General features: G+C 43.6%; 1 protein-coding gene across 1 annotated transcript; it reads right to left on the reverse strand.

The window, feature by feature from the left end:
- Positions 1–194: 194 nt before the first annotated feature.
- Positions 195–24,767, reverse strand: LOC118384965 (retinal guanylyl cyclase 2). The gene is made up of 20 exons (XM_052520729.1): positions 24,503–24,767; positions 22,054–22,873; positions 16,590–16,891; positions 16,005–16,359; positions 15,446–15,533; positions 14,872–14,968; positions 13,865–14,005; positions 13,685–13,765; positions 13,374–13,550; positions 12,992–13,148; positions 6,347–6,496; positions 5,139–5,287; positions 4,820–4,983; positions 4,501–4,693; positions 4,232–4,406; positions 3,103–3,201; positions 2,887–2,981; positions 2,672–2,757; positions 1,628–1,716; positions 195–1,362 (listed from the first exon to the last, which is right to left on the reverse strand). Exons 2-19 carry the CDS (start codon positions 22,802–22,804, stop codon positions 1,629–1,631), a joined length of 3,348 nt encoding a protein of 1,115 aa, XP_052376689.1. The 5' UTR covers positions 22,805–22,873; positions 24,503–24,767; the 3' UTR covers positions 195–1,362; position 1,628.
- Positions 24,768–25,027: the final 260 nt, after the last annotated feature.

Raw genomic sequence — 25,027 nt, forward strand, 5'->3', positions numbered from 1 at the left:
GATTTAATGCAAATGTTAATCCATTATGCCCTTCTTAATGTGGATAGCCTATGTGTAGGATTATCTATATGCCTCTATGGCCTCGTTCCGTTCTCCATATGGTGTACCTATACTTTCAGCCTTGGGGGGGGGGGGGGGGCAACTGATGCAAAACAAAGATATATGATATTTATAAGATATTTAATACATGTTTTATTTCTTCCTCTACACAGCCTTTTATTGTATTGTTGCATCACCAGATATTGTATGTGCAGGGCCCACCATCTCAAGCACTGTGTGACAAAACCAACCATTGGCAATTAAAATTCCATTTATTTTGAGATGCAGACGATGATGATAGATAGGTAAAACCACTGTTTCCTCGTCTCAAGGAAACAACCTATAGAGAAGCATTTCAGATGGCTCAGCAGGATCGGCTAGAGACGGCTACAGCTGCATAGTGGGCCATGAAACGTAGATTCATTTTCTCGTTGCAATACTCTATCATATTTACAGATGAACAGGTAAATACATACTACAGACATGTACAACCCTTATATAACTCTTGTATGTTATTAGATATTTGCCCCACAGTTTGTTTGTTTGTTTGAGCACAGGAGAAGAACACATGCTCTCGAGATGAATAAGAGATTGTAGGCTAAATCATGCAACTGGGTCAAAACATTGTTTTTCTTTCCACTGAGAATCACTGTAGAGAGTGTTTTCTCCCTCCTGTACCAGTGACTCATCTTCTACTTGCTGTCTGCTTGAAGAAATGGACAACTGGGGTGAGGGGTGGATGAGAAAATGTGATACCTTAACGGTTCAGTGACGAAATCCCATTTGCTATTTATAGCTCCTTCTCCAGAGACAAATTCCTCTTTGAAGGGCTTCTTATGATGATTGTAGAATAATCTCTACAGTATATTGTGATGTAGTATTATGTCCACTGATGCCAATTGTATGGTGTAAGGTAATGCAAACTCACCATGTCCTAATGAGGCATTGTCTATTTCTAAAAACTTCCATTGATTAGTAGATGCTCATATCTTTACATATACCTTTGTCCCTTTCCTGCTTATGCACAACATGCTATGGTCTGTGGCAATGACTTTTCAAACTCTCATTTCTATAGGAAGTGTATGGAGCCATGGTTGTAAAAAAAAAAAAAGTCCTTGATTGTCAAAATGGCAAACACAAGTGGAGAGAGAGTTTCCAGGTTTCACTAGAGGTGTTTCTTGCAAAGAACCATTTCAGTGATGATGCATCATCACATTGTCCTCGTCCAAACCTGCTGCCAGAGTCAGAGTCACTGTCCGCACAGTGAAGAGCCTCCTCACCACTTTCTGCAGGAGATGCTTTAAGTCCTTCGCTGTCTTCGTTCTGAAAGACAGCAAGAAGGATGTGGGACATCAGTTCATAAAGCCTGTGGCCTTTTTTTGAACTGTCATTGCTGAAGAGAGAGTCCCACTTGCGCACCGTTTAAGTTTGAAAGAACATAACGTTAGTCAGCTGTTAGCAAGATCTTCAGCAGAAAAAAATCCAGGGAGAGTAAAAAGGCAATCAGTGTAAGTACTGAGTATCCCACTGAGATACTACTCTAGTCATGAACACCTTGTAATGCTATACATTTTTCATGCATAACTACATCATTTATTCTTCTTGGCAAGTTGTTGTTCTGCTTTCTTCCGCTTGTGTCGGTTGATCTCCTCCATCTGCAAGCCATGAGCCATTTTCCTGAAACATACATTGGAGAGGTAAATCAAAAATGCCACACATGGGAACTCAAGACCAGAGCTGGCCAACCCTCCTCATAATGCGCTGCATTTATCCACTTTACGTTGTCAGAGGCTGCATTTACACAGGCGGCACAATTCTGATATTTTTTCCACTTATTGGACTTTTGACCAATCACATCAGATCTTTTAACGCCAGCTCTTTTTCAGAACTGATCTGATTGGTCAAAAGACCAATTAGTGAAACAAAATATCAGAATTGGGCTGCCTGTTTTAACACAGCCTTTGTAACTCTTTTTGATCTGCTGGTAAAGTGCAGTTTGTATACAAATCAGTTCATGATACATGCACTATATATACAAAGGTATGTGAACATACCCTTCAAATTAGTAGATTAGGCTGTTTCAGCCACACCCGTTACTGACAGCTGTATTAAGTCGAGCACACAGCCATGCAATCTCCATAGACAAACATTGGCAGTAGAATAGCCTTACTGAAGAGGTCAGGGACTTTCAACATGACATAGGATGCAACCTTTCCAACAAGTCAGTTCATCACATTTATTCCCTGCTTGAGCTGTCCCGGCAACTGTAAGTGCTGTTATTGTGAAGTGGAAACGTCTAGGAGCAACAACGGCTCAGCCGCGAAGTAGTCAGACAAACAAGCTCACAAAATAGGACCACCAAGTGCTGAAGTGCTGCAGCTCGTAAAAATCGTCTGTCCTTGGTTGCAACACTCACTACCGAGTTCCAAACAGCACAATAACTGCGCAATGCCAAGCGTCGGTTTCAGTGGTGTAAAGCTCGCCGTTATTGGATGATTTTGCAATGAGATGTTCGACAAGCAGGTGTCCACACATTTTGGTGATTTAGTGTAGTTTGATACCTGCAGGATCACGGTCACTTGAAACAAAGATAATCATTCCTTTTTCAGGACTTAGCATTGACTTTCCTTACCCTGACTTAAGCTCAGGTGGCACAGGCAGGGGTTTGGTGAAACTGTCCCTTCCAACCAGCCAGTAGGTCTCCTCCATTCCTTTCCCCTGTGGAGACATGAGACATCCAAGGTCATTATTATCACAGATAAGTCACTAAAACAGTATTCAGTTGTTCATTTTATGATTTACTTTGAGGGAAATATAAATGCCAGAGAGTGGGAGCACAAAGCTGACCTTGAGCTCTGTCTTTCCACGAAGTTGAACCTGGTAGCCTTCTCTCAGATCCACCAGGATCTTTGCTGTGCTATGGCTCAAATGGATTCGGTATGCTGCAAACAATATGGTAGGAAAAATCTTATTTTGGGAGTCTGGTATAAAGCGCTTACTAAAACGCAGCCTAGAATTGCTAAATCTTTTAGCCATATTTGGCTCTTTGGTGGCAGGTCTTACGCATTCCTGTGGATTCCATCCTGGAGGCAGTGTTGACTGTGTCACCAAACAGACAGTACCTGGGCATGGTGAGGCCTACCACCCCAGCAACACATGGGCCTACACACACACACACACACACACACACACACACACAAAGTGGTGGAAAAAGTATCCAATTGTGATACTTTAATAAAAGTATAGATACCTAAATAGAAATTTAAAAGTGAAAGTCACCCAAGAAAATACTACTTGAGTGAAAGTATTTGGTTTTAAATATACTTACATATCAAAACTAAATGTAATTTCTAAAACATACTTAAGTATCAAAAGTAAGATTATAAAACATTTCAAATTCCTTACATTAAGCAAAGCAGACGGTACCATTTTCTTGTTTTTACATTTTCCGGATAGCTGGGGCAAACTCCAACACTTTTCAAATTATGCATTTGTGTTTAGTGAGTCCGCCAGATCAGAGGCAGTAGGGATGATCACGTGTTCTCTTGATAAGTGAGTGACTTTGAAAATGTTCCTGTCCTGCTAAGCATTCAAAATGTAATGAGTACTTTGGGTGTCAGGGAAAATGTATGGAGTAAAAAGTAAATTATTTGATTTATGAATATAGTGAAGTAAAAGTAAAAGTTTTCAAAATGATAAACAGTAAAGTACAGATACCCCCCCAAATTACTTAATTAGTACTTTAAAGTACTTTTACTTAAGTAGTTATATCACTTCACACACACACACGCACGCACGCACGCACGCACGCACGCGCACACACACACACACACACACACACACACACACACACACACACACACACACACACACACACACACACACACACACACACACACACACACACACACACACACACACACACACACACACACACACACACACACACACACACACACACACACACACACACACACACACACACAGCACTGGTGACATGCCTGTTCCTAGGGGACATTTCATATCAACGCTGTCTGAAAAATATAAACGCACTGGGAAGTTCATGGCAGTTTGACTGTTTATGATGTTTGACATCAGTATAGTTGTGGTGTTGGTGTGGTGTGGTGTTGATTTCAAAATGATTTGTACTTCCATTTTGTTCATACGGGGGTCTTTAAAATGGAGCCCTGACCTGAGTGCAGTCCAATGCGTATGCGAACGGGTACATCCGGCATGTGTCTCATCTTGAAGGTGCCAACAGCACTCAGGATGTCCAGGGCCATGCTGGATATCTCTGCAGCATGACGGTCTCCATTGGGAACAGGTAGGCCGGACGCCACCATGTATGCATCTCCTATTGTCTCCACCTACAATCGAAGAGGAAATATCTTCAGTGGGTTACAAAGGTGCACACAAGAAGACACACCAAGTCATTAATTCAAGACTAAGAAATAGGCTTACCTTGTATACATCATGATTGCCAATGATGGCATCAAATAGAGTATATAGGTCATTGAGGAGGTCCACCACTTCGATAGGCTCGCTGTTGGCAGAGATTGTGGTAAAACCTACTATGTCGCTGAAGTAAAGGGTTACATTTTCAAAATGCTCTGGTTCCACAGTACCGCCAACCTTCAGGACGTCTGCAACAGATCTGCAAACAGAGAAGAAATACCATTTAGGGCTCTCGTCGTTGGAAACTGTATACTTTGTTTGAGGAGAAACATTTGTACATCCTAGTCAGTATCTTTTAGTGTATGTGTAATTGTCTGTTATTCACGGAGGCAGCATCTGAGTGAGTAGTTTCTCAGTCTTCAGTTTCTCTATCTCCAACTCCTCGGTCCTCTCTCTGATCAGCTCCTCCAGGTTAGAGGAGTACTGCTCCAGCATCCGCAGCATGGAGTCTATAATGTTGGTCTTCCTCCCTTTGTTGATGTTCTTAAACTGGGATTGATGGGGGATGTGTTAAAGGTGAAGTCAAATGATGCTTTTATATCCCCCAGTCAAACTTATACAGACAAAAGGTTCCCTTATATTAGTCTATTTTATTTTTTTTTAAATTTAAAGACACTGATTGGTCTGTTTGATGTCTCAGGTACCTGGTCAAAGATGTCATTGAAGTGCGGCCGCCTATCTGCCTGTTCGTTCCAGCACTGTTTCATCAGCTGGATACACTCCAGGGGGGCGTGGTCTGGTGATACCACAGGGCGGCACAGTGGTGGAGAACTCCTCACCTTCTGGATGACATCTGACAGACCGGAGCAGACACTCTGAGTTACCCCACCAAGACCAAGCTACAGTATCTACTACTGACATTTTCTTATGCACATTTTAGTCATTGAGCAACTTACAGTAGTTAGTGCATGCATTTTTGTAATTTCTCCCCGTGGGGAATCGAACCCACAACCTTGGTGTTGCAAGCACCATGCTCTACCACCTGAACCACAAGGAGGACCAACAGACAGCACTGGGACCATGCATGCAACAGACGTTATTTATGTATACGCATTCAAATGAAGCCTGAATCACCCACCCATCCCCTATTAAACCACCCTGTTAAACCACACACCCTATTCAACCACATCCCTATTAAACCACACACCCTATTCAACCACATCCCTATTAAACCACACACCCTATTAAACCACACCCCTATTAAACCACCCTGTTAAACCACGCACCCTATTCAACCACATCCCTATTAAACCACACCCCTATTAAACCACACCCCTATTAAACCACACCCCTATTAAACCACGCACCCTATTCAACCACATCCCTATTAAACAACACCCCTATTAAACCACACCCCTATTAAACCACACCCCTATTAAACCACACCCCTATTAAACCACGCACCCTATTCAACCACATCCCTATTAAACCAACACCCTATTAAACCACACCCCTATTAAACCACCCTATTAAACCACACCCCTATTAAACCACCCTGTTAAACCACGCACCCTATTCAACCACATCCCTATTAAACAACACCCCTATTAAACCACACCCCTATTAAACCACACCCCTATTTATTCAACCACATCCCTATTTAAACCACTATTAAACCACCCTATTATTAAACCACCCTGTTAAACCACGCACCCTATTCAACCACATCCCTATTAAACAACACCCTATTAAACCACACCCCTATTAAACCACACACCCTATTAAACCACACCCCTATTAAACCACACCCCTATTAAACCACACCCCTATTAAACCACACCGTTGAAACTGTCTCTTCTACTTTGTTGTTTTAAATTGTGTTTGGGGTTGTGATTGGATGAGTGATCCACACCTTCAGCAGACAGGTCCAGCATACAGAAGGGAGGTCCCCGCAGCACCACCTCCTGCACGATGATGGCGAAGCTGTAGACGTCCCCAAGCTGGGTGCCGCACAGCCCTGGGTGAGGGCTCCGTAGGATCTCAGGGGCCGTCCACAGCAGCTCTGCACAACCACACAGGCAAGTAGGCACGCACACACACAGACATATACAGTTGAAGTCAGAAGTTTACATACACTTAAGTTGGAGTCATTAAAACATTTTTTTCAGCCACTCCACAAATATCTTGCTAACAAACTATAGTTTTGGCAAGTCAGTTAGGACATCTACTTTGTGCATGTCACAAGTAATTTTTCCAACAATTGTTTACAGACAGATTATTTAACTTTAAATTCACTGTATCAAAATTCCAGTGGGTCAGAAGTTCACATACACTAAGTTGACTGTGCCTTTAAACAGCTTGGAAAATTCCAGAAAATGTCAAGCTTTGGAAGCTTCTGATAGGCTAATTGACATAATTTGAGTCAATTGGAGGTGCACCTGTGGATGTATTTCAAACTCTGTGCCTCGTTGCCTTGACATCATAGGAAAATCAAAAGAAATCAGCCAAGACCTCAGCAAAAAATTGTAGACCTCCACAAGTCTGGCTCATCCTTGGGAGCAATTTCCAAACCCCTGAAGGTACCGCATTCATCTGTACAAACAATAGTACGCAAGTATAAACACCATGTGAACACACAGCCGTCATACCGCTCAGGAAGGAGACGCGTTCTTTCTCCTAGAGATGAATGTACTTTGGTCCGAAAAGTGCAAATCAATCCCAGAACGACAGCAAAGAACCTTGTGAAGATGCTGGAGGAAACAGGTACAAAATTATCTATATCCACAGTAAAATGAGTCCTATATCGACATAACCTGAAAGGCCGCTCAGCAAGAAAGAAGCCATTGCTCCAAAACCGCCATAAAAAAAGTCAGACTACGGTTTGCAACTGCACATGGGGACAAAGATCATACTTTTTTTTAGAAATGTGCTCTGAAGAAACAAAAATAGAATTGTTTGGCCATAATGACCATCGTTATGATTGGAGGAAAAAGGGGGCGGCTTGCAAGCCGAAAAACGCCATCCCAAAGTACAGCTTGCGGGTTATACACTCTATCGGCAGGACAGAACAGTAGCCACTGGAAAGACACGGGGCGGGGTCCTATGCATTTATGTGAACAACAGTTGGTGTACGATATCTAAGGAAGGCTCAAGGTCTGCCTGAAGTAGAGTATCTCACGATAAGCTGTAGACCACACTATCTACCTAGAGAGTTTTCATCTGTATTTTTCGTATCTGTCTACATTACCACCACAGACCGAGGCAGGCACTAAAACCGCGCTCAATGAGCTGTATTCCGCAAACAGGAAGACGCTCATCCAGAGGTGGCGCTCCTAGTGACTGGGGACTTTAATGCGGGGAAACTTTAAACAGTTTTACCTCATTTCTATCAGCGTGTTTAATGTGCAACCAGAGGGGAAAACAATTCTAGACCACATTTACTCCACACACACATGCGTACAAAGCTCTCCCTCGCCCTCCATTTGGCAAATCTGACCATAAGTCTATCCTCCTGATTCCTGCATTCAAGCAAAAATTCTAACAGAAAGCACCAGTGACTCGGTCTATAAAAAAGTGGTCAGATGAAGCAGATGCTAAGCTACAGGACTGTTTTGCTAGCACAGACTGGAACATGTTCCGGGATTCTTCCAATGGCATTGAGGAGTACACCACATCAGTCACTGGCTATATCAATAAGTGCATTGAAGACGTTGTCCCCACAGTGACTGTACGTACACACCCCAAACAGAAGCCATGGATTACAGTCAACATTCACACTGAGGTAAAGGGTAGAGCTGCCGGTTTCAAGGAGCAGTACTCTAACACGGAAGCGTATAAGAAATCCTGCTATGCCCTCCGACAAACCATCAGACAGGCAAAGTGTCAATACAGGAATAAGATTGAATCGTACTACACCGGCTCTGACAATCGTTGGATATGGCAGGGCTTGCAAACTATTACAGACTACAAAGGGAAGCACAGCTGAGAGCTGCCCAGTGACACAAATATACCAGACGAGCTAAATAACTTCTATGCTCGCCTCGAGGCAAGTAACACTGAAAGATGCATGAGAGCATCAGCTTTTCCAGATGACTGTGTGATCACGCTCTCCGCAGCCGATGTGAGTAAGACCTTTAAACAGGTTAACATTCACAGGGCCACTGGGCCAGACGGATTACCAGGATGTGTAATCCCAGAATGTATTGACCAACTGGCAAGTGTCTTCACTGATATTTTCTCCCTGTCTGAGTCTGTAATACCAACATGCTTCAAGCAGACCACCATAGTCCCTGTGCCCTTCAACACTAAGGTAACCTGCCTATATGACTACCAACCCATAGCACTCACATCTGTAGCCATGAAGTGCTTTGAAAGGCTGGCCATGGCTCACATCAACACCATTATCCCAGAAACCCTAGACCCACTCCAATTTGCATACCGTACAAGCAGATCCACAGATGATGCAATCTCTATTGCACTCCACACTGCCCTTTCCACACTGCCCTTTCCCATTGACAGCTTCCAACACCAAAGTGCCCTCAAAGCCCATCAATAAGCTAAGGACCCTGGGACTACACACCTCCCTCTGCAACTGGGTCCTGGACTTCCCAGAAGGTCACCTCCGGGTGATAAGGGTAGGTAACAACACATCCGCCACGCTGATCCTCAACACGGGGGCCCCTTAGGGGTGCGCACTCAGACCCCTCCTTTTCTCCCTGTTCACTCATGACTGCACGGCCAGGCATGACTCCAACACCATCATTAAGTGCTGATGACATAACAGTGGTAGGCCTGATCACCAACAACGATGAGACAACCTATAGGGAGAAGGTCAGAGACCTGACCGTATGTGTCACGCCCTGACCATAGAGAGCCTTTTTATTCTCTATTTTGGTGTGACTAGAGTGGGTGATCTAGTGCATTTATTTCTATGTTGGCCTGGTATGGTTCCCAATCAGAGGCAGTTGTTTACCGTTGTCTCTGATTGGGGATCAGATTTAGGCAGCCATTTCCCCACTGTGTTTTGTGGGATCTTGTTTCTGTGTAGTTTCCTGTTGAGCACTGCTTGAGCTTCACATTGTCACGCCCTGGCCATAGAGAGGCTTTTATTCTCTATTTTGGTTTGGCCAGGTTGTGACTAGGGTGGGTATGCTAGTTTCTTTATTTCTATGTTTTCTGTTTCTATGTTTTGGCCGGGTATGGTTCTCAATCAGGGACAGCTGTCTATCGTTGTCTCTGATTGGGAATCATACTTAGGCAGCCTGTTTTTCCCCCTTAGTTGTGGGTAGGTGTCTGTATTAGTGGCCTGTATAGTCCTAGTCAGCTTCACGTTCGTTTCTTGTTTCTTGTTTTGTTGGCGACATTTATAACATTAAAGGAAAATGTACGTTCACCACGCTGCACCTTGGTCTCATTCCAACAACGGTCGTGACACACGTAGCGTTTATTGCTGTTTATTGTTTTTGTGAGTTTCCTTTATTAAACATGTGGAACCCAAATCACGCTGCACGATGGTCAGAGTATATTTCCAGTTCGTACAACAATCGTGACAGAAGATCCCACCACAACAGGACCAAGCAGCGTGCCCGGGAAGAGACGGTATCCTGGGCTTGGTAGGAGATAAAGGAGGAGAAGACATCCTGGACTTGGGAGGAAATTATGGCTGGAGACGAAAGCCTTCTGTGGAAGCAAACGCAGAGAGAGAAGGGAGGACAGCGACGATGCCGGGGTTAGCGGCCACAGTGTAAGCGCAAAAGACAGCCAGAAAATGTTTTTGGGGGGGGCACACGGTGTGGTCGGTGGAGCCGAGGAATGAGCCAGAGACCTTCAGGGAGTCGAAGGAGGAATTGACGAAAGATTCCCGGAGAGAGGTTGTGGTGATGTGTGTGCTACAGAACGGGCAGCTGAGGAGCGTGACACCAGTCTAGTGTCATCTGCACCAGTTTCACGCAACTGGCCTCCAGTGCGCCTCCCCAGTCCAGTACGTCCTGTGTTTCCTCCACGTACTCGCCCTGAAGTGTGTGTCACTGTTCTGGTACAATTTGTGCCGGCCCTACGCACCAGGTCTCCAGTGCGCCTCCACAGCCCAGTACGTCCTGCACCAGCTCCCCGCACTCATAGTGCGAAGTGTGTCATTGTTCCAGTACAATTTGTGCCGGTTCTACGCACCAGGTCTCCAGTGCGCCTCCACAGCCCGGTGCGTCCTGTGCTAGCTCCCCGCACTCACCCTACGGAGTGTGTCATCGTTCCGGCACCATCTGTGCCAGCTTTACGCACCAGGTCTCTAGTGTGCCTCCACAGCCCAGTACGTCCTGTGCCTGCTCCCCGCACTCGCCCTCCCCGCAATCACGCTGCACACTGGTCTGAGTATATTTCCAATTCGTATTACGATCGTGACAGTATGGTGCAATGACAACAACTTCTCCTTCAGTGTGATCAAGACAAAGGACATGATTGTGGACTACAGGAAAAGGAGGACCAACCACGCCTCCATTCTCATCGACGGGACTGTAGTGGAGCAGGTTGAGAGCTTCAAGTTCCTTAGCATTCACATCACCAACAAACAAACATGGTCCAAGCACACCAAGACAGTCGTGAACAGGGCACGACAAAACCTTTTACCCCTCAGGAGGATGAAAAGATTTGGCATGGGTCCTCAGATCCTCAAAAGGTTTTACAGCTGCACCATAGAGAGCATCCTGACTGGTTGCATCACTGCCTGGTATGGCAACTGCTTGGCCTCCAACCGCAAGGCACTACAGAGGGTAGTGCGTACAGCCCAGTACATCACACTCCTTGCCACCTAGGACCTCTATATCGGGCGGTGTCAGATGAAGGCCCCAAAAAGGATCAAAGACTCCAGCTAGCCTAGTCATAGACTGTTCTCTCTGCTACTGCACGGCAAGCGGTACCTGAGTACCAAGTCTAGGTCCAAGAGGCTTTCAAACAGCTTCTACCCCCAAACCATAAGACTCCTGAACAGCTAATTAAATGGCTACCCAGACTATTTTGCAGCAATATTTAAGTCATACCACAGATTCTCAATTAGATTGAGGTCTGGGCTTTGACTAGGCCATTCCAAGACATTTAAATGTTTAAATGTTTCCCCTTAAACCACTCAAATGTTGCTTTAGCAGTATTCTTAGGGTCATTGTCCTGCTGGAAGGTAAACCTCGATCGCAGTCTCAAATGTTTGGAAGACTGAAACAGGTTTCCCTCAAAAATGTCCCTGTATTTAATGCCATTCCTTCAATTATGACCAGTTTCCTAGTCCCTGCCGATGAAAAACATCCCCACAGTATGATGCTGCCACCACCATGCTTCACTGTGGGGATGGTGTTCTCGGAGTGATGAGAGGTGTTGGGTTTGCGCCAGACTTTGCGTTTTCCTTGATGGCCAAAAATCTGACCAGAGTACCTTCTTCCATATGCTTGGGGAGTCTCCCACGTGCCTTTTGGCGAACACCAAGCATGTTTGCACATTTTTTTCTTTATTAAGCAATGGCTTTTTTCTGGCCACTCTTCCGTAAAGCCCAGCTCTGTGGAGTGTACGGTGTAAAGTGGTCCTATGGACAGATACTCCAATCTCCGCTGTGGAGCTTTACAGCTCCTTCAGGGTTATCTTTGGTCCCTTTGTTGCCTCTCTGATCAATGCCCTCCTTGCCTGGTCTGTGAATTCTGGTGGGCGGCCCTCTCTTGGCAGGTTTGCTGTGGTGCCATATTCTTTCCATTTTTGAATTATGGATTTAATGGTGCTCCGTGGGATGGTAAAAATGTTGGATATGTTTTTATAATCCATACCTGATCTGTACTTGTCCACAATGTTGTCCCTGTTTGGAGAGCTCATTGCTCACTCTTCATGGTGCCGCTTGCTTGGTGGTGCCCTTTACTTGCTGGTGTTGCACTCTGGGGCCTTTCAGAACAGGTGTATATATACTGAGATCATGTGACAAATGATGTGACACTTAGATTGCACACAAGTTGACTTTATTTAACTAATTAAGTGACTTCTGAAGGTAGTTGGTTGCACCAGATCTTATTTAGGGGCTTCATAGCAAAGGGGTGAATACATATACACACACCACTTTTCCGTTACATTTTTTTATTAGATTTTTTGTCATTTTTTTCCTTTCACTTCACCAATTTGGACTATTTTGTGTATGTCCATTACATGAAATCCAAATAAAAATCTATTTAAATTACAGGTTGTAATGAAACAATATAGAAAAAACGCCAAGGGGGTGAATACTTTTGCAAGGCACTGTACATGTACATAATTATCCTCAATTACCCCGACACCGGTGCCCCCGCACATTGACACATTGGTTCTGTACTGGTACCCCCTGTATATAGCCCCACTATTGTTATTTACTGCTGCTCTTTAATTATTTGTTATTCTTATCTCTTACTTTTTATGTTTTATTTTTGGGGGTATTTTCTTAAAACTGCATTGTTGGTTAAAGGCTTGTAAGTAAGCATTTCACTGTAAGGTCTACCTGTTGTATTTGGCGCATGTGACAAATTAAATTGGATTTGATTTGAGTGGTCTTAACACCCACCTTCTGCGGAGGGATCTTCATATGGGAATCTTTGTGCCATCAAAATCTTGTTGTAGCCGTAGTCTGTGAGCTTGAGCACAAAGCGGCCGTCCACTACGCAGTTCCGAGACTTGAGTCGTCCATGCCAAACACCCCGGTGGTGGAGGTACTTCATGCCCTATGGAAGACAGAAAAAAGTAGTGTTGGTGTCATGTCAGAGAGAAAGGTAGCTCACGGTATACCGTGAGTTGGGCATTAAATGAACTTTGGGACCTAAACTCTAACAAATCTGTAATGTAAAATGATTTAAAGCACATTTTGGCAGCTGCAGGTCTTCCTATAGGAATAGTGTAACTGTATGTCTCTGAGGGGATTTTGGCCACACCCCACTACTAGTGGTTACCTTGATAAGGTCCAATAACAGGGAGGTCTTAAACATCCAGTCCAGCTTAACGTCACTATTGCTTAGCAAGTCCTGCAAGCTGCTACGTGAGCAATACTCTGTCATGATGCCGAAAACACCACAGTCAAGGAAAAACCCCAGGAAGAGGTTGACGTTCTCGTGTCGTATGTCCTTCATCTGAAAGAACAGAGCCGTGACAATGGGCTCATTTTAATTGACAACAGAGATACATTAGTTATAGTCAAACGGATTTCTCATCATCAAATCTTCTTACATCGTAACTGGCAGTATATTTTACAGTAGAACCTCACCAACTCAAAGACGTCACTGGTCTGGGGAGTAATGGCTTTAAAGTTTCCAGACGGGAGTCTTTTCATCCAAGCCCAGTCTCCCTGTAAAAAGGTATGTGTTTGATAGTTCTGAATCAACTTTCAGACAAGCCTCAGAACTCCCTGAACCATTCTTAGAAGAGAGCCTCCTGCCCCCGTTACCTCAAAGATGGCTATGTTGGAGTTTGCATAGGTTGCCGGGGTGACGGTGGAGTCAGAGAAGGGAGTAGAGAGGCTCTGACGATCCGTGTCTGAGGGTTTCCTACGCATATCACCCACTTTGCTCTCATCTAAACTTAGCTTCTGAAACATGGAGAGAAAAACATAGGTTATTGACAAAACCACTCGTCATGCTGCAAAGATATATAAAAAATATATATATATATTTTCAATTGCATGTGTTGTCCAACCAAAAGTATGTGGACACCTGCTCTTTGAACATTTCATTCCAAAATCATGGACATTAATATTGAGTTGTTCCCCCCTTCGCCTCTATAACATCCCTTCACTCTTCTGGGAAGACTTTCCACTAGATGTTGAAACATTGCTGGACTTGCTTCCATTCAGTCACAAGAGCATTAGTGAAGTCGTGCATTGATGTTGGGCAATTAGGTCTGGCACACAGTTTGCGTTCCAATTCATCCCAAAGGTGTTCTATGGGGTTGAGATCAGGGCCCTCTGCCAGGCAGTCAAGTTCTTCCACACTGATCTCAATTTCTGTATGGATCTCACTTTGTGCACAGGTGCATTGTCATGCTGAAACAGGAAAGGACCTTCCCCAAGCTGTTGCCAAAACGTTGGAGGCACAGAATCATCTAGAATGTTATTATGTGCTGTAGCGTTAAGATTTCCCTTCAGACCATTATTCCTCCTCCACCAAACTTTATAGTTGGCAATATTCATTTGGGCAGGTAGCGTTCTCCTGGCATCCGCCAAACCCAGATTCGTCCGTCATACTGCCAGACGGTGATGCGTGATTCATCACTCCAGAGAACACGTTCCTACTGCTCCAGAGTCCAATGGCGGTGGTAGTGGCTAAAATAGCCAAATCCACTAAGTTGAAGGTGTGTCCACATACTTATGGCCATATGCTGTATATCAATCATTATGTGGGAACTTAAATATGACCTCATTGGATCTTCCAGACACTGTCAGTTAGGGGATCTGACCTTATTACTGAGTGAGGGGTTGATGAAGATCACATCTGCCAGGGTTAGCATGATCTTGTCAGGGCCCCTGACTAAACTAATCTGGTTGATACGCCTCCTAAAAGGGAAAGGTGGAAGGAGGGGTGTAGAGGGAGGGGAGAGGAGGGGTGCAGAGGGAGAGGGAGGGGTGAAGGAGGAGTGAGGAAGGAGTGAGGGAGGAGTGCCATCAGCAGTAGTTCAGAAGGTACCTAAAGGTCTGTGAAGACATATTGAGAAATGTTGCTGCTATTACCAGCTGATATAAACTTGAGTCATACAAATGTAGAAAATATTATAAACTGGGTGGTTCAAGCCCTGAATGCTGATTGGCTGAAATCTGTGGTATACCAATGGTATGACAAAAACATTTTTTTTTACTCTTCTAATTATGTTGGTCACCAGTTTATAATAGCAATAATGCACCTCAGGGGTTTATGGTATATGGCCAATATACCACGGCTAAGGGCTGTATCCTGGCACTCCGCGTTGCGTCATGCATAAGCACAGCCCCTTAGCCATGCACACCCCCTCGGGCCTTATTGTTTAAATAGAATACCTTATACAGTAGTAGAGTCCACTTGAGAAGATACTAGTCAAAATGATACACAGGAAGACTATGATAAGATGGAATGGATCCACTCCTCCTAAAACAAAGCATATCATAGTAGAACATCATATAATGAATCACACCTGGTTTAAAAAGATACCTAGCTTATCACAGACTATGTCAACATACCACCACACCCTGATCTAATTCACTGTTCCACTTTCCTCTAGAGAAAGATGTCCTCTTTATGAACAGATGGTCACTGTTCCACTTTCCTCTAGAGAAAGATGTCCTCTTTATGAACAGATGGTCACTGTTCCACTTTCCTCTAGAGAAAGATGTCCTCTTTATGAACAGATGGTCACTGTTCCACTTTCCTCTAGAGAAAGATGTCCTCTTTATAAACAGATGGTCACTGTTCCCCTCCTGTTTGCTGGTGTGTGTGCACATGCGTACTTGCCTGCGTGTGAGCGCGCGTAAGTGCAGTGTGTGAGTGTGTGTTTTCATCTGTCTGCATTTAGCCCCCCAACCATCATTTGTCATTTAGTACAATATGCTGTCTTCTCACCTCCCGTGCATAAGGTGCCTGGAATGAACCAGCAGCTAGAGTCTGGGCTGGGCTGGACCCCCCCTGGGAAGTGGATGCTGCGGCCCAGAGACATCACCATCCCAGCCTCCAGGTCCACACAGTGGGTGGGCAGCAGAGGCCAGGACTGCCCATCTGTGTCCAGCACCACATACTTCAACAAGCTGGCCCCGGAACCGTTGGTGCGGACACGCTGGCTGAAGCCATAGAAAGCCATGTTCCTGGAGTGGCGCACCAGGTTGGCTCCAGACCTCCACTCCCCAGCATCACGAACATTCTGCAGAGCGTTAGCCATGAAGAGGATCGAGCTGTAGATGGTACCAAACAGAGGAGAAATCTGGAAAAAATGAATTAAGAACATAACGATATTTAGTCAGATATGTTTACGTAGTCTGTCCACGAGATATTCGTGTTACACAAATGCAAATATACAAAACCATGGACACTATAATGGCCTGATAGGATTTAGCCAAAAAACTATGGACACTATAATGGCCAGATAGGATTTAGCCCAAAACTATGCCTATGCATGTAAGCCCCAGTTGTCCTCAGCTCATTCAGCTGTACCTGGTGGAGCTTGATGTGTCTGGGAACCCCCCCAACATTCACAGTCTTCTGGTAGGCCTTGTAGAATGAGTTCTCCTCTGAGTCCATGGTGACGGTCAGGACAGCGTCGTATGCTCTCCGCAGCTTGCCGTTGTTGATGAGGGCTGGGTAGCGGACATCCCTGTAGGGCAGGCTGTAGAGCAGTGTGTCGTAGGGGATGAACACCAGGGAACCGTCCGTCAGGTGCATGTCCAGAGCAGTCTCCAACAGCAACCTCTGGATGTGTCCTCCAATCAGCACAGAGTGCATGCAGAGGATCACCACTGATTATGGTAAACACAAATGACTATGAGACATGAGGTTAATAGTAGTAATGGTAGTAATAGTAGTAGTAGTAGTAGTAGTAGTAGTAGTAGTAGTAGTAGTAGTAGCAGTAGTAGTAGTAGTAGTAGTAGTAATAGTAGTAATAGTAATAGTAGTCGTGATAGTAATAGTGGTAATATTAGTAGCAGTAGTAGTAGTAAAAGTAATAGTAGTAATAGTAGCAGTAGTAGTAGCAGTAATAGTATTAATAGTAGTAGTAGTAGTAATACTGATAGTAGTAGTAATAGTAATAATAATATTAGTAGTAGTAGTAGTAGTAGCAGTAATAGTTGTTGTAGTAGTAGCAGCAGTAGTGGTAGTAGTAGTAATATTAATAGCAGTAATCGTAATAGTAGTAATAGTAGTAGTAGTAGAAGTAGTACCAGTAGCAGTCGTCATAGTAATAGTAATAGTAGTAGTAGAAGCAGCAGCAGCAGGATCAGTAGCAGTAGCAGTAGCAGCAGCAATAGCAGTAGCAGTAGCAGCAGAGCAGCAGCAGTTGCAGTAGCAGCAGTAGAAGCAGAAGCAGCAGCAGCATCAGCAGCAATTGCAGCAGTAGCAGTGGCAGTAGTAGCAGTGGCAGTAGTAGTAGCAATAGTAGTAGTAGTAATAGTTATAGCAGTAATAGTAGTAGTACAAGCAGTAGTATTAATAGTAGTAGTAGTAGTAATAATAGTAGTAGTAGTAGTAGTAGTAGTCAAAGTAATAGTAGTAATAGTAGTAGTAGTAGTAATATTAATAGTATTCATGGTAATAGTAGTAATAGTAGTAATAGCAGTAGTAGGAGTAATAGTAGTAATAGCAGTAGTAGGAGTAATAGTAGTAATAGTGATAGTAGTAATAGTAGTAGTTGTAGCAGTAATAGTAGTAATAGCAGTAGTAGTAGTAGTACTAGTAGTAGTAGCAGTAGTAGTAGTAATTCTAGTAATAGTAGTAGTAGTAGTAGTAGTAATAGTAGTATTAGCAGTAGTAGTAGTAGTAATAGTAGTAATAGTAGTAGTGATAGTAATAGTGGTAATATTAGTAGCAGTAGTAGTAGTAAAAGTAATAGTAGTAATAGTAGTAGTAGTAGTAGTAGTAATAGTATTAATAGTAGTAGTAGTAGTAATACTGATAGTAGTAGCAATAGTAGTAGTAATAGTAATAATATTAGTAGTAGTAGAAGCAGTAATAGTTGTTATAGTAGTAGCAGCAGTAGTGGTAGTAGTAGTAGTAATTGTAATAGCAGTAATCGTAATAGTAGTAATAGTAGTAGTAGTAGTAGAATTAGTACCAGTAGCAGTCGTCATAGTAATAGTAATAGTAGTAGTAGAAGCAGCAGCAGCAGGATCAGTAGCAGTAGCAGTAGCAGCAGCAATAGCAGTAGCAGTAGCAGCAGAGCAGCAGCAGCTGCAGTAGAAGTAGCAGCAGTAGCAGTTGCAGCAGAGCAGCAGCAGCAGTAGAAGTAGAAGTAGCAGCAGCAGCAGCAGTTGCAGCACCAGCAGCAGTAGCAGTTGCAGCAGAGCAGCAGCAGCAGTAGAAGTAGAAGTAGCAGCAGCAGCAGCAATAGCAGTAGTAGCAGTGGCAGTAGCAGTAGTAGTAGTAGTAGCAGTAGCAGTAGTAGCAGTGGCAGTAGTAGTAGTAGCAGTATCAGTAGCAGTAGCAGTAGTAGCAGTAGCAGTGGCAGTAGTAGTAGCAGTAGTAGTAGTAGTAATAGTAATAGTAGTAATAGTAGTAGTACAAGCAGTAGTATCAATAATAGTAGTAGTAGAAGTAATAATAGTAGTAGTAGTAGTAGTAGTAGTAATAATAGTAATAGTAGTAATAGTAGTAGAATAGTAGTAGCAGTAGCAGTAGCAGTAGTAGTAGCATCAGTAGCAGTAGTAGCAGTGGCAGTAGTAGTAGCAGTAGTAGTAGTAGTAATAGTAATAGTAGTAATAGTAGTAGTACAAGCAGTAGTATCAATAGTAGTAGTAGTAGTAATAATAGTAGTAGTAGTAGTAGTAATAGTAATAGTAGTAATAGTAGTAGAATAGTAGTAGAAGCAGCAGCAGGATCAGTAGCAGTAACAGCAGCAGCAGGATCAGTAGCAGTAGCAGTAGCAGCAGCAATAGCAGTAGCAGTAGCAACAGAGCAGCAGCAGCTGCAGTAGAAGTAGCAGCAGTAGCAGTAGCAGCAGCAGTTGCAGTAGAAGTAGCAGCAGTAGCAGCAGCAGCAGTTGCAGCAGCAGCAGCAGTAGCAGTTGCAGCAGAGCAGCAGCAGCAGTAGAAGTAGAAGTAGCAGCAGCAGCAATAGCAGCAGTAGCAGTAGCAGTAGTAGCAGTGGCAGTAGTAGTAGTAGTAGTAGTAGTAGTAGTAGTAGTAGTAGCAGTAGCAGTAGTAGCAGTGGCAGTAGTAGCAGTAGCAGTAGCAGTAGCAGTAGCAGTAGTAGTAGCAGTAGCAGCAGTAGCAGTAGTAGCAGTAGAAGTGGCAGTAGAAGTAGCAGTAGCAGTAGCAGTAGCAGTAGCAGTAGTAGTAGCAGTAGCAGCAGTAGCAGTAGTAGCAGTAGAAGTGGCAGTAGTAGTAGTAATAGTAATAGTAGTAATAGTATTAGTACAAGCAGTAGTATTAATAGTAGTAGTAGTAGTAATAATAGTAGTAGTAGCAGTGGCAGTAGTAGCAGTAGCAGTTGCAGTAGTAGTAGCAGTAGTAGTAGCAGTAGTAGTAGTAGTAATAGTAATAGTAGTAATAGTGGTAGTACAAGCAGTAGTATTAATAGTAGTAGTAGTAGTAATAATAGTAGTAGTAGTAGTAGTAGTAATAGTAATAGTAGTAATAGTAGTAAAACAGTAGTAGAAGCAGCAGCAGCAGGATCAGTAGCAGTAGCAGTAGCAGCAGCAGCAGGATCAGTAGCAGTAGCATTAGCAGCAGCAATAGCAGTAGCAGCAGAGCAGCAACAGCTGCAGTAGAAGTAGCAGCAGTAGCAGCAGCAGCAGTAGAAGTAGAAGTAGCAGCAGCAGCAGCAGCAGCAGCAGCAATAGCAGCAGTAGCAGTAACAGTAGTAGCAGTGGCAGTAGTAGTAGTAGTAGCAGTAGCAGTAGCAGTAGCAGCAGCAGCAGTAGAAGTAGAAGTAGCAGCAGCAGCAGCAATAGCAGCAGTAGCAGTAACAGTAGTAGCAGTGGCAGTAGTAGTAGTAGTAGCAGTAGCAGTAGCAGTAGTAGCAGTGGCAGTAGTAGTAGTAGCAGTAGCAGTAACAGTAGCGGTAGCAGTAGTAGTAGCAGTAGCAGCAGTAGCAGTAGTAGCAGTAGCAGTAATAGCAGTAGCAGCAGTAGCAGTAGCAGTAGTAGCAGTGGCAGAAGTCGTAGCAGTAGAAGTAGCAGCAGCAGCAGTAGTAGCAGTAGTAGCAGTAGCAGCAGTAGCAGTAGTAGCAGTGGCAGTAGTAGTAGCAGTAGTAGTAGTAGTAGCAGTAGCAGTAGAGCAGCAGAGCAGCAGCAGCAGCAGAGCAGCAGCAGCAATAGAAGCAGCAGTAGTAGCAGAAGCAGCAGCAATAGAAGCAGCAGTAGTAGCAGTAGCAGCAGCAGCAGGAGCAGTAGTAGCAATGGCAGTAGTAGCAGCAGTAGTTGTAGTAGCAGGAGCAGTAGCAGTAGCAGTAGTAGTAGCAGTAGTAGTAGTAGCAGCAGCAGTAGCAGTAGCAGCAGCAGCAGTAGCAGTAGTAGCAATGGCAGTAGTAGTAGCAGCAGTAGTTGTAGTAGCAGGAGCAGTAGCAGTAGCAGTAGCAGCAGTAGTAGCAGCAGCAGCAGTAGCAGCAGCAGCAGCAGCAGCAGCAGCAGCAGCAGAGCAGCAGCAGAGCAGCAGAGCAGCAGAGCAGTAGCAGCAGCAGCAGTAGTAGCAGTAGTATTAGTAGCAACAGTTTTAGTAGTAGCAGTAATAGCAGTAGCAGTAGCAGTAGTAGCAATAGTAGCAGCAGTAGCAGTAGTAGCAGTACCAGTAGCAATAGCAGTAGTAGCAGTAGTAGCTGTATTAGCAGTAGTAGCAGTAGTAGTGGTAGTAGCAGTAGTTGTAGTAGTGGTAGTAGCCATAGTAGTAATATGTGTTTTTGTAGTAATAGTAGTAGAAGTAATAGTAGTAGTAGTACCAGTAGTAGTATTAATAGTATCTCTCGGGCTCCTGAGTGGAGCAGCGGTCTAAGGCACTGCATCTCAGTGCTTGAGGCGTCACTACAAAAACCCTGCTTCGATTCCAGGCTGTTTCACAACCGGCCGTGATTGGGAGTCCCATAGGACGGCGCACAATTGGCCCAGCATTGTCCGGGTTTGGCCGGTGTAGGCCGTCATTGTAAATAAGAATTTGACTTGCCTAGTTATATAAAGGTTACATTATAAAAAATAACAGTAGTAGTAGCAGTAGTATTAGTAGTAGCAGTGTAATACTTATAGTAGTAGTAGCAGTAGTATTAGTCGTAGCAGTGTAATACTTATAGTAGTAGTAGCAGTAGTATTAGTAGTAGCAGTGTAATACTTATAGTAGTAGTAGCAGTAGTATTGGTAGCAGTAGCAGTAGTAGTAGTAGTAGCAGTATTATTAGTAGTAGTAGCAGTATTAATACTACTAGCAGTATTAGCAGTAGTAGCAGTAGTAATACTAGTAGTAGTAGTAGCAGTAGTATTAGTAGTAGTAGCAGTAGTAATACTGGTAATATTAATTGCAGTAGCAGTAGTAGCAGTAGTAATACTACTAGTAGTAGTAGCAGTAGTATTAGTAGTAGTAGCAGTAGTAGTAGTAGCAGTAGTAATACTAGTAATAGTAATTGCAGTAGCAGTAGTAATACTAGTAGTAGTAGCAGAAGCAGTAGCAGTAGTAGCAGTAGTAGTAGTAGCAGCAGTAGCAGTAGTAGTAGCAGCAGTAGTAGTAGTAGTAGTAGCAGTAGCAGTAGCAGTAGCAGCAGTAGCAGTAGCAGTAGCAGTAGTAGCAGTAGTAGTTGTAGCAGCAGTAGCAGCAGTAGTAGCAGCAGTGGCAGTAGTAGTAGTAGAAGTAGTTGTGATAGGTTAGTAGTTGTCTAATGAATTAAACTGGCTCTGGTACTGACAGCACTGTAGTAATAGTAGTTAGTGGTAGACAGGTTGTAGTTGTATAGAAAGAAAAACCTGAATGATAAACAGGACTCACTGCGGATGTTTTCTGCCCTCTTGACCCTAGTCAGAGCCAGTCGTATGCTGACAGGGTCCTTGTCTGTGGAGACCACGGTGGTGACAGGGAGGCCGTAGCTCCGCAGAGCGTCAGCGACCTTGCTGCCTGTGTCCACCCACACATCCTCAGCCGAGGAGATGATCCCTATGTGTGCCCAGCGGAAGTGTCTCACCAGGCTGAGCAGCACCCAGGTGGGCGAGGGCACCGTGCGGGCAAAAGTAAGGTGCCTACTTCGGTCGTCCAGCTCGTAGTTCACACAGGTCCAAGAGAACAGGGCCTTGTTCCAGTTGTTGGCCAGTAAAGAGGCTGCATCACAGTAGCCAGGGTTGACAGGGCCCAGGAAGGCATTAGCCCGTGCGTAGTGACCTAAGAAACCCTTGAGTGCCATGGATGTCTGGCAGTCCTCGTCAATGATGACATACTCAAAGGTGGTGCCCAGGGACAGTGAGGGGTCATTGTTGATCCTCTCCACAGCTAGCTGCGCTGCTGTCTGGGGCAGTGCCTTCGCAAACAGAGGGTCACATTTCCACGGTCCAACTACCCCTACCTTGAACACAGTAGAAGTAGATCTAGCCGCACAGGGCACACTTAGGGATGCCAGCAGGAACCACAGTAGCCAGGCTCCATGGGGAGGGGAGAGGAACTTGGCTTCTGTGAGGACTGGGGTTGTCAGATAGGTTGATGCCCACTCATGCAGTGAACTGTGAAGCTGGTAAAGCTGCCGGAGCATTGCAAGATGCCTTCTCCAGCAGATCCACTATCCCTCAAACGCTGTCCATTCCCCAAAAGGCCCAATGTCCTGTGAAATATAAAGGTATGATGACAAATACTGCACGTATGGGTTTATTTTCTCCAATGGGATGATCATTCATCATGTGTGGTGATAATCCAATCATGGCAGACATGGAGTGGAGATAAAAATAGCCCTCTGTCTGTCCCCATTGACACCTGCCTAAAAACACTGTCACATAACAATCACCGGTCTAATCAACTATAGAACCATACATGTTGTTTAAGTTTAAAGTAAGAATTGTAATTAGAGAGAGAAACAAATTAAATTCACATTTTAAACCTGGCTCGTTCAATCATAAAATGAACCGAATCGTATTTTATTTGACATAAACATGAAAATACATAGCTATCCTATTGAAAGCCATTGTAAGATATTGAATTCAACACATTGACACGTATTATTTGTGGATGGAATTACCCTGTAATTATCTTTTCAACAAAGTTCTAATTCTTTAGAAGAGACAAACATTTGGTTGGAGGGGCGGGAGCAGATATTTTTTATTTTTTATTTTACCTTTATTTAACCAGGCAAGTCAGTTAAGAACAAATTCATATTTTCAACGACGGCCTGGGAACAGTGGGTTAACTGCCTGTTCAGGGGCAGAACGACAGATTTGTACCTTGTCAGCTCGGGGGTTTGAACTCGCAACCTTCCGGTTACTAGTCCAACACTCTAACCACCAGGCTCCGCTGCCGCCCCGATATGTGTATATGTGTGTACGTGTGTATATGTGTGTGTATATATGTGTGTATGTGTGTGTGTATATATGTGTATATGTGTGTGTATGTGTGTGTGTATATATGTGTATATGTGTGTGTGTATATATGTGTATATGTGTGTGTATGTGTGTGTGTATATATGTGTATATGTGTGTATGTGTGTGTATATATGTGTGTATGTGTGTGTGCATATATGTGTATATGTGTGTGTATATATGTGTGTGTATGTGTGTGTGTATATATGTGTATATGTGTGTGTATGTGTGTGTGTATATATGTGTGTATGTGTGTGTGTATATATATGTATATGTGTGTGGACAAAAGTCCCATCTCGAATGGACTAATAAAGTATATCTTACCTTATCGTGTTTAGTTATTACTACTACCTTCACTAATACTACTACTGCTAATACTACTAATACTACTACAGCTATTAATACTACTACTACTACTGCTATTACTATTAATACTACTACTGCTATTACTACTAATACTACTATTACTACTACTGCTAATACTACTATTACTACTACTACTACTGCTAATACTACTATTACTACTACTACTGCTAATACTACTATTACTACTACAACTACTATTACTAATGCTACTAATGTTGCTACTGCTACTACTACTATTACTGCTACTACTACTACTACTGCTAATACTACTACTACTACTAATAGTAATACTATTACTGCTACTACTACTATTACTGCTAATACTACGACTACTACTACTAGTAATACTATTACTTTCCCAATACATTTAAATATCATTCATTGATTTTTAAGATAAACGCATTTGAACATTAATTCCATAAAGAAAGTAGCCCTTCTATCCCACAATATATTGATAGCAACTAGCCGATATTGTTATACAAACTTGCATTTGGCAGGTGCATCATCATCCTTACCATTTTAGTACAACACTAAGGTCTCTTAAATCCAGTGATGTTCCCCCTATGAGACATTTCGTAACACTGAACTGGAAAGCCACGTTGAAAGTGAAATTCAGAGTGGACCTTAGTAGTGAGAGTGAAGTAGTGAACACTAGTAATCCACTCAGGCATAGTATCAGAAGGAGTGACGCATTACAGACCTAGGGCAGATGACCTGTGGATTATAATAAATCCCTTCTATCCATCTCCAACACTCTCAGTAACACGCCTATTGCTCAGAGTCCCCATGTTTGGCTTTAATGTTTAACGACCCCCCCCCACACTTAAGTGCCCAAGAACGGATCTTTCACAAACCTGGGTACAGTAAGTAAGGTACCAATTTTGAATGCAATGTAGTTGTGATAGGGAATTGTTTCAGGGGAAAACATTGTTTGTTGAACGTACAGTATCTTGGATTTATATCAATTCAACTATCATGACACTGGAGGAACTTGCATAAGACGAACAACCAGTCAATAAAACAGCAATCATGCTCCCCCG

The sequence above is a fragment of the Oncorhynchus keta genome, chromosome 6, assembly GCF_023373465.1.
Source record: "Oncorhynchus keta strain PuntledgeMale-10-30-2019 chromosome 6, Oket_V2, whole genome shotgun sequence".
NCBI lineage: Eukaryota > Metazoa > Chordata > Actinopteri > Salmoniformes > Salmonidae > Oncorhynchus > Oncorhynchus keta.